The 11,355-nt window shown below is 36.6% G+C and overlaps 3 protein-coding genes across 12 annotated transcripts; all 3 read left to right on the plus strand.

The window, feature by feature from the left end:
- Positions 1 to 573: 573 nt before the first annotated feature.
- On the plus strand, positions 574 to 4,332 carry LOC121236749 (E3 ubiquitin-protein ligase CCNB1IP1 homolog). Of its 7 annotated transcripts, XM_041133183.1 has the most exons (11): positions 574 to 669; positions 833 to 965; positions 1,072 to 1,150; positions 1,863 to 1,986; positions 2,081 to 2,153; positions 2,550 to 2,595; positions 2,773 to 2,803; positions 2,977 to 3,232; positions 3,339 to 3,502; positions 3,706 to 3,976; positions 4,104 to 4,332. In XM_041133183.1, exons 4-11 carry the CDS (start codon positions 1,917 to 1,919, stop codon positions 4,108 to 4,110), a joined length of 918 nt encoding a protein of 305 aa, XP_040989117.1. In that variant the 5' UTR covers positions 574 to 669; positions 833 to 965; positions 1,072 to 1,150; positions 1,863 to 1,916; the 3' UTR covers positions 4,111 to 4,332. The 7 variants fall into 7 exon arrangements, with proteins under 7 accessions (XP_040989117.1, XP_040989116.1, XP_040989118.1 ...); XM_041133182.1 differs by having other exon boundaries at positions 580 to 965; XM_041133184.1 differs by having other exon boundaries at positions 580 to 965; positions 3,709 to 3,976.
- Positions 4,333 to 5,096: 764 nt separating this feature from the next.
- On the plus strand, positions 5,097 to 9,520 carry LOC121236751 (zinc finger BED domain-containing protein RICESLEEPER 1-like). 4 transcript variants are annotated; one of them, XR_005934799.1, is made up of 4 exons: positions 5,101 to 5,381; positions 6,901 to 8,903; positions 8,987 to 9,112; positions 9,149 to 9,520. XR_005934799.1 is itself a non-coding variant. In XM_041133191.1 (4 exons), the coding sequence occupies exons 2-3, from the start codon at positions 6,932 to 6,934 to the stop codon at positions 9,037 to 9,039; spliced, it is 2,025 nt and encodes a 674-aa protein (XP_040989125.1). In that variant the 5' UTR covers positions 5,102 to 5,381; positions 6,906 to 6,931; the 3' UTR covers positions 9,040 to 9,049; positions 9,209 to 9,520. The 4 variants fall into 4 exon arrangements, 3 of the variants coding, with proteins under 3 accessions (XP_040989126.1, XP_040989125.1, XP_040989123.1); XM_041133191.1 differs by having other exon boundaries at positions 5,102 to 5,381; positions 6,906 to 8,903; positions 8,987 to 9,049; positions 9,209 to 9,520; XM_041133189.1 differs by having other exon boundaries at positions 5,105 to 5,381; positions 8,987 to 9,049; positions 9,209 to 9,520.
- A 567-nt stretch (positions 9,521 to 10,087) lies between these two features.
- On the plus strand, positions 10,088 to 11,253 carry LOC121236684. Its single transcript, XM_041133118.1, has 2 exons — positions 10,088 to 10,138; positions 10,714 to 11,253. The coding sequence occupies exons 1-2, from the start codon at positions 10,088 to 10,090 to the stop codon at positions 11,251 to 11,253; spliced, it is 591 nt and encodes a 196-aa protein (XP_040989052.1).
- The last annotated feature ends 102 nt before the right edge of the window (positions 11,254 to 11,355 follow it).

Below are 11,355 nucleotides of genomic sequence, written 5' to 3' on the forward strand. Positions count from 1 at the left end.
AATATTTTTATTTAATTTTAAAAAATATTACAATATCTCATAATTTATACTATTCAACTTTTTTCATTGATGTGACAATACAGTGACTTATTAAAAAATACAAATATAAAAATGAATTACAAATTATCGTAACAATGAATTTCGAATCCCTTTATTCCTAAAGTTTATCTGAATAAAACGATTCTAAAATTAAGACATTTTAAGTCTTTTGAATTAAAATCAAAATCAAAATTTATTTATCCAAACGCAACTTTACGAAATTACTTTGTCTGCATAAGAGTTTATATTAACGTGTCATTAATTTTCTTCCGAATTGAGTTTTTAAATTAACAGTTTTTAGTCAAGATTGGCATTTGTCAATGTTAAATTATCACGTAATATATTTTTCATAAATAAAAAAATATGTTTAAACAAAATAATTATCATATAAAAAAATTCTGTTTATCATTCTATACCCACATATTATATATCTGTTGTGTTGTGTGACTGATAACTATAAAAATTTAATTTTTTTCTTCAAACAGAGGGATAAAACCTTTTTTTTTTTTTTTTTAAATATAAGTATAGTGTGTAGAGAAAGTGGCGTTTCCTGCTCAGAATCCACGCAACCGTTGTGAAAGCTGCAGAACCGACCGGCTCTGCTTTTCGCGCCAAGTCTTCGATCCTAGGGTTTCGAATCTCACTCGCGCAATCATACCTATTACGCATTTTGCTCTCTGTGTTTCCTTTTTATTTTCATGCTCATTAGGATAATTTCCTCTCTTTCTGTTTCTTTCTTTTTTCTTCTTCTTCTTCTTCTTCTTTTTTTTTTTTTTTGTTTTGATCTGTACAGGAAGTTCCCGTGCTTATATGTGTGACACAATCTGAGAATTTCGAAGCTTCCTCGGGGTTTCCCGACATTTTCTTCCTGATGTATTGTAGTAACAACTAGAGCTTGAGTTCGAGACTGGTTGAAAAGAGAGTCGGTTTATTCGTAGTTTAATCATTTTGTGCTTATTTTTTTGCTAGTTGTTCGTCGTTTTTCGGCGATTTGATGAATCTCTCGGTTAAAATTTTCGTTTGGATTTCCAGGACTTGTCGTGGATGTCTGATCGAGAAACAAGGGAAGGGCATTGAAGTTTCGGTAAAGAATTTTTCTGTAAGTTTTTAGGTATGGTTCTAAAATGGCATAAAAAAGCTTTAATTTCCTCTGTTTGGTTGCTCAGAAAACGTAGGAAAAAGAAAATACTTTTAAGTTCTGAAGTATAGATTATTTATGTCTTGGACCTGAGAAAGTGATGCATTCCGGATCCAACAGAATGCGCAGCTCTACGGCTTGTTAACTCAAGTTCTTTCCTGAAGAGTAACGCATTGCTGAACTGATTCCTTACTTTGAGAGGTTTACATCTAAAACTTGTAATTTGGGCACCTTTAAGACAAAACCCAATGACCTACTTTTTGACCAGTATAGGTCTTTGATCAATATAATTTCCAATTGTTACGGCTGAATTTTTCACCCCTAATGCTTTGCATCAATTTGAAAAAAAAAAGTACTCTCTCGTATCTATTCACTTCATCGTGTCCAGCTGTCTAGTAGCAACAAGTATGAATTTCAAAAGTGTTAACGCGTGTGCTTCTATGATGAGCCTTTAAGTAGATGACACCTTTTCTTAGTTTCCCCAAGGACTGTTTTATGCTGTTTTCTAGTTTGTATTTTGTAGTCAAAGCAAAGATGACAAGAATTTGCCTCTAGTGGGACAAAGCTTTTGCTTTTCTTTACATATTTCACCAGAGAGCTTGCTGCATCGTCTTATGAAATTCAAAATAAGCGGGTTGAACTTGATTTGAAGGTCTCTTCCCAGACGTATGGTTTTGATTAACAGGTCCTATGAGCCCCATGTATGCCATGAAGTTGAAGATTATTTCTGACAAATGAAATGAGATGCAATGCGTGCTGGCGAGAACTGGAAGGGCAAGCCATTTCCACCACCTGTGGTCACCTCTTGTGTATCCAAAGCATAATTTGTCTTTCGGACAATTTTTCCAATGAATTGTGTTTGTCGGTGCTTCTGCATAAAGTTTCCCTTAGCAGTGTGAAAAGGCACGGATGACGCTAGCAAGATCCTCGGTAATGATGGAGCATGTCCCATTTGTGACCAAATTCTCTCTAAGAGGTAATTGGTTTTTGATGAGTTGTGAATATTTTATTTTTCTCAAAGCAGTCAATTGCTTAAATGTGCTGGAGTGCACGTGTAGAATGGATTAAAAAGAAAATGTTATTTTAATTTGGCGTTGTGGTCCTGTGGATAACAATTACTGTATAGACAAAGTGGTAATCATCGCTTAACATTAGTGGCTCATCTAGATTTATTTCCCCCTAGTCGCCTGTTTGAGGAATTCTTTGGAAACCAAGACAACTTGCATGCTGCCATATCATTATACTTATCATTGATCTTCACTAACTAGGCAATAATTGGAGTATGCTGCACTACTTATTCTTCTTTTTAACTTATATACATCAATTGTATGATCTCATTTCCTCTTACTCTGTCTGGTTTGCTACTTGTCAGTCTGATGAAACCTGTAGACATCAATCCAAACGATGAATGGATAAACGTAAGCAAGCATATCTCTGGAATACTTTTTTTTCTTAGTTATCTCTGAATAATATTATACAGCTATTCTATACTCCTGAATTTCATTATGCAATGAATTCCATCCATGTTCCCTACTCCTGCTTTTCCTTTTCTACCACTTGCTTCTTGTTAATCTTTGCAACAAATTCTTTTGCAGATGGCCTTGGCTGGAGTGTCTCCACAGATACGTATCCTTCTATTCAATTTCACCGACACTGACAAAGAAGAGTAAAATAAATGTCAAACGTCTGGCATGTCACTCTTAAGTTGCTATATCATATAAGCTTAATGGTTTATGTCTTGTTAAATATTGTAAGACGGTATGTTGGCTTGGCTACATATCTTTCCTTGACAAACTCAGTGATGAAGAGTGCATACAGAAGTGTGATGTTCTACATCGGGCAAAAGGAATTGGAAATGCAGTTCAAGATGAACAGAATAGTTGCTCAATGTCGGCAAAAATGTGAAGCAATGCAAGAAAAATTCACAGAAAAACTTGAGCAGGTGCATACTGCATATCAGAAAATGGCCAAGAGATGCCAAATGATGGAGCAAGAGATTGAGAGCTTGTCCAAGGATAAGCAGGAGCTCCAGGAAAAATTCTCTGAGAAATCCAGGTCAGCCTCTATTATCGTCGTATCTGCTCATTGATGCCAATTATCGATAGTGTATTTTGGTAATTTGCTTATTGGGCTTCGATACAAAATATTATTCCAATGCCAGGCAGAAGAGAAAACTTGATGAAATGTACGACCAATTGAGAAGCGAGTATGATTCAATGAAACGATCAGCCATCCAACCTGCAGGCAGCTTTTATCCAAGAAATGGGCCTGACTTGTTTGCCAACCCAGCTAACATGATGGATAACAGAGACAACATTAGAAAAGGTAAGCTTTTTTACCCTTTTATTAACAATTTCCGTCAAGGGTGTAAGCTAGTGCCTATTGTCACCAGAAAAAGAAGTTTTTATATACCAAGTTTTCTTATAATAGTCGGAATGTTAGGCTTTTCAAGACCATCAATGAGACTGAGGTTAGGTCGACAACACATTTCTGCCAAACCTTTCGAGAACTAGATGACTTATTTATAGCAGGTTGGCCGCTTTTCACTCCTGACACTCCAGGGCCTAGAGAGGATGTATGGCCAGCGAGACAGAATAGCTCAAACTCTGGCACGTTTGATATATCTGTTGGCTCACCGGCGAAACAACCAGTCATCCCCGCCGATGCCGGTAACAGAAGGGCAGGTGGTCACCCTGTTTTTGGAGCTGGAGCTAGTAACCCCTCAACGACTTTAAGAAACTTGATACTCTCCCCCATTAAGAGGCCTCAGCTCTCTCGTAACCGCCCTCAGATGTTTACGTAAGTGGCTAGCTTAAAAGTCTGCCAAAAGTTCCACTTTACCACCTATTTCTGAAGTTTTCCTGAACTATTATTATTATTATTTTGATAAGTAGAAGTTTCCTGAATTATTATTATTATTTTACAGGTTTTAAGCCTGGAGTCGAGGGCTTGCCATTTGCCAGATCGATCATCACTTAGTGATGCTTGATACTTGTATTCTTGATGTAATTTTTCTTTCCTCGTGCACGCGAACCACAAGTAATGATGAAGCTCTATTGTAGTTTTTGTTTCCTTTTCTACTCTTCCAAATTGACAATCTTTGGGTGAAGAGCTGCCAACTGGTAATTACAAAGATATGGAAATGCTATTGCTTTTTATAATTACCTATTTTTGGATGGTAAGAATCAGTTGCTAATCCACAGTTCCTCATGTCATACAATGCATCACACGCCTTTACTGTGTCGACTTTGTATCATTTGTCTTTCTTATTTTTAGCTATGTAGTGGAAAGATGCGGACGATTATTATAAAGTGACGCACAAAGAAGAAGAAACCCCAGGGCCTGGAACATTTTAACAGGGTGTGCTGGTTCGGATCTCGGGTACAAACTTGATGCTTCACTAGTTAGAGATATTCAAGATTTGTCTCGTCTCAGTCCAAGTCAATGCAATCCCCTTACATGTAGCAAATATCATTCGGGTCAGGTGCAAAAACAAACTTGATTCACGGATTGTTCTATCAGTTAGGAAATTTATAAAATTTAAAAGAAAACTATTATTTTTTTATACAATTACTAGTTACAACGGTTGATATGACTTATTCCAACTGATTTCATAAATGGAAAAATTCACATTGTCGAGATTAAACTTGGTTTGGATAGTGAGAATACTTAAGAAATGTTGAGAATGTTTATAAATAGTAGTGAAAAAATAATGAAAAATTAATAATAAAATATTAAAAAATAAGTAAAAAATAATGAATAATGAAAAAAAATAAAAAATAATAATAAAATAAAAAATAATAGTGAGAGTAACGAACACATTCTAAAATTCTCGGCCATATTCGGTATTCCATTAGGTGAGCTAATCGAACCGTACAAAGGAAATTGCAAACCCAAATCGGACCCAAGTAGTTTTGGGTTAGTTCAAAAGGGTCCAAACCCATCCAACCTCGACTCTCTATAATTTAATATCATATCCAAATAAGGCAATGACCCACCCACTCCAATTATCCCAGATCAAGCCCAGGTCATAGCCGAATCGATCTGGGTTATAGCCTTTTCGGAGCTAACCCATATTTTCTTTCTTAGTGACAACGGGTTCGGTCTCTTTTCAGGGTTACGGCTCGCAATCCAACCCTACCTCCCCGGACCCTCCGATCGGACTGTCCCTGAAGCTCCGCATTGAGCTTCCGCGACAACCTCTGTAAGACCCTAATTATTTCCATTTTATATCTCTCTTTGTTGGGTTTTCATATCAATTGGATTTGTTCACGTAATTGGATGCTTGTTGGGTAGGTATTGGGATGATCCAATTTTTTTTTTTTTTTAAGATTTTCGTGTTGAATTTATGGCTGTAGAGGAATTGGGGCCTGAAATTATCGTTTCTATGTTTGAAGTTTGTAACTTTGATGTAACTTCTGGTTTTTTTTATCCGGGTTTTTGTTATTGGGTGAAGATATTTTGTTTTTCGAGTTACTAACTTAGATAGGCAACTTATATATATGTATATTACGTTCTGATCCGAATTGTGAGAATGTTGTTCCATATAGGTTTAATTGTCCCGTTATTTCATGATTATATTCGATGAGTGTGCAGCCAGCAGGCAGGCAAGCACACTGGTTTGTTCAACGGAGAGCCACTTATTTCACTTGAGAAGTGTTTGTTATACAATGGTTGATTATTGGGAAACCAAAATTACTATCTCATTTTAATGATCCAAATTTGTGCTCTTTATTCTTTTTTTACTGTATTCTTGACAATCTGAAAATGTTTGGTGGTTTTCGACGCTTGGGTTGATTGAGACCCAAAATCTCGATTTTGAAGTATGTTAAATAATCGCACTTGCAGGGTCTTTCTGTCTACTTTGTGTGTGTGTGTTGGGAACTTGGGGGGGGGGGGGGGGGGGGGGGGGGGGTGGTTATGTTGAGATTTTTTTTGGGATTATGTTGTTTGTTTCTATTTAATATAATTGAATAATAAACCGTCAAATTTCTCATGGTGTGGGACTGGTCTATTCGTTTAATTTGTTTGTTGCTTGATTCTTATTTTTTATTTGGCATTTCTGTGTTTCATTCAAGTAAGAGATCAACCATTAAGGTTTTGTTACGATACAATTCACTTTTTGACTATTTTTTTACTTATCTTAAAGATGTGTATATATATATATATATATATATATATATATATATATATATATTTTTTTTTTATATTTTTCAAGAGATCTCATGTAAGGCAACTTGTCTTAAATGATGATTAATGCTTATTCCTCGATTTTGAATGTAATTTGGCAGTTGGCAAAATTTTTAGTGAAGATTATTAGAGAGAAAACTGCTAGGCGGGTTTGGTTTTTGTTTTGCTCCTGTTACTAGCCAATGTATGGATTTTTTCCAACTGGATTAAAAAATGTGGATTTAGGGCAGAATTTCCTTGTGTGCTTTGATTACGCTTGCAATTTCTTTGGAAGTGATATTATAGATTTGGGTGGTTCCACAACTTGCATCCGTTTGTATATTACCATTATAGTATTCTAATGGATGTGGTTAAGAGACCTCTGTTAGTAGTAGTATGAAATGTTGATACTTGAGGGGCCATTAATGGGTTTATGTTTATAGGAATTGATGGTTTATCATAACTATTATGGCTTTGTTGTGTTTTCAATTATCAAGGTTCATAATATTTCTGTGCTGGACTTGTTTACTTATTTTGTATCCATATTTCTTCAGTGCAGACCTTTGTAAATTTCAAGCCTATGAAATGGAATTATCGAATGACTTGGCTGGTAAGAAACCAAAGCGGTTGACATCTGTGGTTTGGAATCATTTTGAGAGGATCAGAAAGGCTGACAGTTGTTATGCTGTTTGTATACATTGTAACAAGAAACTCAGTGGATCAAGCAATAGCGGAACAACACATCTGAGAAACCACCTAATGCGATGTCTGAAAAGATCATCCACTATTGATGTGTCTCAACTACTTGCAGCAAAGAGGAGGAAAAAAGATACTCCCCTGGCCCTTGCAAATATCAGTTTCGATGAAGGACAGAGAAAAGATGATTATATTAAGCCAACAATTTTGAAGTTTGATCAGGATCAGAAAAAGGATGAAATCATTAACCTTGGAAGTGGTAAGTTTGATCAGGAGAGAAGTCGGCTTGATCTTGCTCGCATGATTATATTACATGGTTACCCATTGGCCATGGTTGACCACGTTGGATTCAAAGTATTTGTCAAGAATCTTCAGCCGACATTTGACATTGTGCCGAACGGTGCTGTTGAGCAAGCTTGTATGGAAATTTATGAGAAAGAGAAACTGAAAATGTATGAGGCAGTAAATCAATTGCATGGCAGAATTAACCTTTGTGTTGAAATGTGGTCTTCACTTGAAAATGTTGAGTATTTGTGTTTGACAGCACATTATATTGATGAGGATTGGAAATTACAGAAGAAGATTCTGAATTTTGTCACACTTGATTCTTCTCATACTGAAGACATGCTTTCTGAAGTGATTAATAAGTGTCTAATGGATTGGGATGTTGACCATAAGTTGTTTGCCTTGACATTTGATGATTGTTCCACGGATGATGACATTGTCCTGAGAATTAAAGAACAGATCTCTCATAAAAGGCCTCTTTTGAGTAATGGTCAGTTATTTGATGTGCGATCTGCTGTACACGTTTTAAATTTGATTGTTCAAGATGCTCTGGAAGCATTGCGAGAGGTGACCCAAAAGATTCGAGGAAGTTTCAAATATGTTAGAAGTTCACAAGTAACACAAGGAAAGTTTAATGAGTTTGCCCAACAAGTCGGAATCAGTGGTAAGAAGAACTTGCTTCTTGATTGTCCAGTTCGATGGAACTCAACATATATCATGCTTGAAACGGCCTTAGAGTACAGGGGTGTGTTTTCTCTTCTGCAAGAGCATGATCCTGCCTACACAGTAGCTCTAACTGATGCAGAGTGGGAATGGACCAGTTCTGTAACTGGTTATTTAAAACTTTTTGTTGAAATCATAAATGTCTTTTCTAGCAACAAATTCCCAACTGCAAATATGTATTTTCCTGAGATTTGTGATGTTCACATCCAATTAATAGAATGGTGCAAGAGTCCAGATAATTTTCTTAGTTCCATGGCATTGAAGATGAAAGCTAAGTTTGATAAATATTGGAGCAAGTGCAGTTTGGCTTTGGCAGTAGCAGCCATCTTAGATCCTCGATTCAAAATGAAGTTAGTGGAGTATTATTATTCTCAGATTTATGGTAGTACTGCTTTGGATCGCATCAAGGAAGTTTCTGATGGTATAAAAGAACTTTTCAATGCATACTCTATCTGCTCAACCATGGTTGATCAAGGTTCCGCTTTGCCCGGTAGCAGCTTACCCAGTACAGGTAATGACACCAGGGATAGACTAAGGGGCTTTGACAAATTTCTTCACGAGACTTCTCAAAGTCAAAATGCAACATCAGACTTAGACAAATATTTAGAGGAACCAGTATTTCCTCGTAATTGTGATTTCAACATCTTGAATTGGTGGAAAGTTCATATGCCAAGGTACCCTATTTTGTCCATGATGGCTCGTGATGTTCTTGGGACTCCCATGTCGACTATTGCACCGGGGTCTGCATTTAACACTGGAGGCAGAGTGCTTGATCATTGTAGAAGCTCACTGAATGCAGATACTCTACAGGCTTTGATATGCACACAAGATTGGTTGCGGATTGAATCAAGAGGTATGTGCATTAAATTTTTTTCATCTATAAATATATTTGAATTACTTAATCTATATCTAATTATTTCTACTCTTCTGTATCAGATTTCAGTCCATCCTCGAGTTATATCCTACCACTTGCCATTGAATCAAATTAATTTGTCTAGGGTATATATCTTTGTTGGTTCTTTTATGATGCATTCTTCTCAAAATGTCTAGATTCTGTGAAGTATATATATATATATATATATATATATATATATATATATATATATGTGCCAACAGCCAATCAACTTTATTTTGGTTTGATGGTGTTTTTTGTGCAAGGTTGACGGACACATCGGCTCATATGATAATGTCTAATTGTTTTTGACACTCGGGCGGTATCCTAGAAGCTGCTGTCTTGCTGCTTACTTTACCCCTGTCTATTCTGCATGTTCATATGTCGCAGCTAAATTTGTTATTACAACTTCGAGTTATGTATCAAGAGACAAGAAGCAGTGTACATTTTAGAAGACTTAGATTCTGACAATTATGCTAAACTAGAGGGACCCTCTCTCTCTCTCTCTCTCTCTCTCTCTCCAAGGAAATCTGATCCACTTTCTTTTAATAAATATTTCAGTTTTATTGTTTTCTTTATTATTACGGGGTTTTTTTTTTTTTTTTTTCCCCTGAATGTTTTCCTTGTTTTATTTTATTTGGTTTCTTTTATGTTTTATTTTCTTTGCTTTTAATGCATCAAATGCTCGTGGACATTGGACAACCAAAGTGGTCCCAATTTCATGGTTCCTGGCGTAGAGACTTTATTCATAGCCAACAGATGGGCCGCGGTAGAGAAATCATTATTTTTTTTGTTTGCGGTCTTTGACATAGTCTTCGAAGATTACTGCAACGAATACGCTACAACACATTGAAAAGATCAGAGCAATGTGAATTAAACTGTGCTAGGATGATGATGAGGTGCAATGAGGTTGACTGAACTGGAGTCATCGAAGGAGATCTCCCCTCCAACTTTCGTCCTGAGCTAAATAAGATCTAAGCTCCCTGTTATTGAAAGGTTACTCACAGGGGGAGACTTCAAGCAGCAAGATTTGGATCCAAAAAGCCTGGATTTGCATGATAAGATTTGAGGGTATAGGCATTCTGCTGGATGCTCTGCAGTGAAATCATGGAAGTTGAAGATGGTTGGTGGTAGTGGTAATAGTAATGGATGCACTAGAGGGTGATAGGCATGGAAAAGCAGAAAGAGAAGTGGTGGTAAGTTAGAAGGGAAGGAGAGAGAGGAAGAAGATGAAAGGAAGAAGAGAGATGAAAAGAAGAAAGGGATACGAGGGGAGAAAACTCTATAAGAAAGCGTATTATTAAAGGAGAGCTGAAGAGGATGTTTTGTTGGGGAATAGGTGGATGGTGGAGGATGAAAGACGAGAGAGAGCTTTTCTCTAAAAGCTACAGATATATCAAGGCTTCTGGTTTTTCCCAGGCATGGTCATTATCAATTATTAAATACAACTAGGAGAGAAAAATGGAAGAAGACGGCAACTCGAATGCAAGACAACAAAAGCTACTTTGGAAAGCATTGTGGAAAAAGGAAAGTCCCTAATAAAATAAAATTGTTTGCATGGAGGGCCTGTAAGGAGGGACTACCATCACAACAGAATCTACTCAAGAGAAATGTTAAAATCGAGGGATCTTCTTGTTTTTGCAAGCAGGGAGTAGAAGACACAGCTCATGCATTTTTTTTCTGTCAGTCCATGCATTCGAGCTGGTTTCCATATGTTCCTTTAATGAAAACTCTGAGCACAAATTTATCTGTTATGCAAATAGCTTTGCAGGTTTTAGAGCAGAGGCATGAAGATGAGCTCTTTTCACTATTTACTCTTGCTTGGGACTTTTGGTGGAGAAGGAACCAAATGGTTCATGAGCAGGAGAGTTTAGAAGTAAACCAGGTTATTGATTATGCCTTTTCTGCTCAAAAGTCATTCTCTGAGTTGAAACAAGTACCTCAGTCTATGGTTAGAGCTTTTTATGAGTGGAAGCCCCCACCTAGTAATTGGTTGAAATTGAATGTAGATGGAGCTGTTTTTGATGAAATCAATAAAGCAGGAGTAGGGCTGGTGCTTAGAGATGGGAAGGGTAATGTTATGTTGGCTGCTAGTAAGATTGAGTATGAAGTATCAGACGCGCAAGCTATTGAATTATTAGCAATCTTTCGAGCTTTACAGTTGTGTGCTAATATGGGGATCCAAAGACTATTGCTAGAGTCAGATTGCTTGATGGCTGTACAAGTGCTCAATATTGATCTTGAATCTGCTGCTCTGTTAGATCCACTAGTGCATGAAATCAGAAAATTACAAGGATTATATGCAGAATAAAATCTTCAACATGTGTATCAAGAAGGTAATCGGTTGCTCACAAACTTGCCCGGTTTGCTTGAAATGTTGAGGATATCACAATGTGGTGGGATTGTTTTCCAG

This window comes from Juglans microcarpa x Juglans regia, chromosome 6S (assembly GCF_004785595.1).
Source record: "Juglans microcarpa x Juglans regia isolate MS1-56 chromosome 6S, Jm3101_v1.0, whole genome shotgun sequence".
Taxonomy (NCBI): domain Eukaryota; kingdom Viridiplantae; phylum Streptophyta; class Magnoliopsida; order Fagales; family Juglandaceae; genus Juglans; species Juglans microcarpa x Juglans regia.

Coding starts and splice junctions, on each gene's coding strand:
- LOC121236749 (XM_041133183.1), top strand. CDS start 1,917: ATGAGATGCAATGCGTGCTGGCGAGAACTGGAAGGGCAAGCCATTTCC. Junction 2,596..2,772: donor CAAACGATGAATGGATAAAC/GTAAGCAAGCAT, acceptor ATTCTTTTGCAG/ATGGCCTTGGCTGGAGTGTC. Junction 3,233..3,338: donor AAATTCTCTGAGAAATCCAG/GTCAGCCTCTAT, acceptor TTCCAATGCCAG/GCAGAAGAGAAAACTTGATG.
- LOC121236751 (XM_041133191.1), top strand. CDS start 6,932: ATGGAATTATCGAATGACTTGGCTGGTAAGAAACCAAAGCGGTTGACA. Junction 8,904..8,986: donor GTTGCGGATTGAATCAAGAG/GTATGTGCATTA, acceptor CTTCTGTATCAG/ATTTCAGTCCATCCTCGAGT.
- LOC121236684 (XM_041133118.1), top strand. CDS start 10,088: ATGGATGCACTAGAGGGTGATAGGCATGGAAAAGCAGAAAGAGAAGTG. Junction 10,139..10,713: donor AAGCAGAAAGAGAAGTGGTG/GTAAGTTAGAAG, acceptor ATAGCTTTGCAG/GTTTTAGAGCAGAGGCATGA.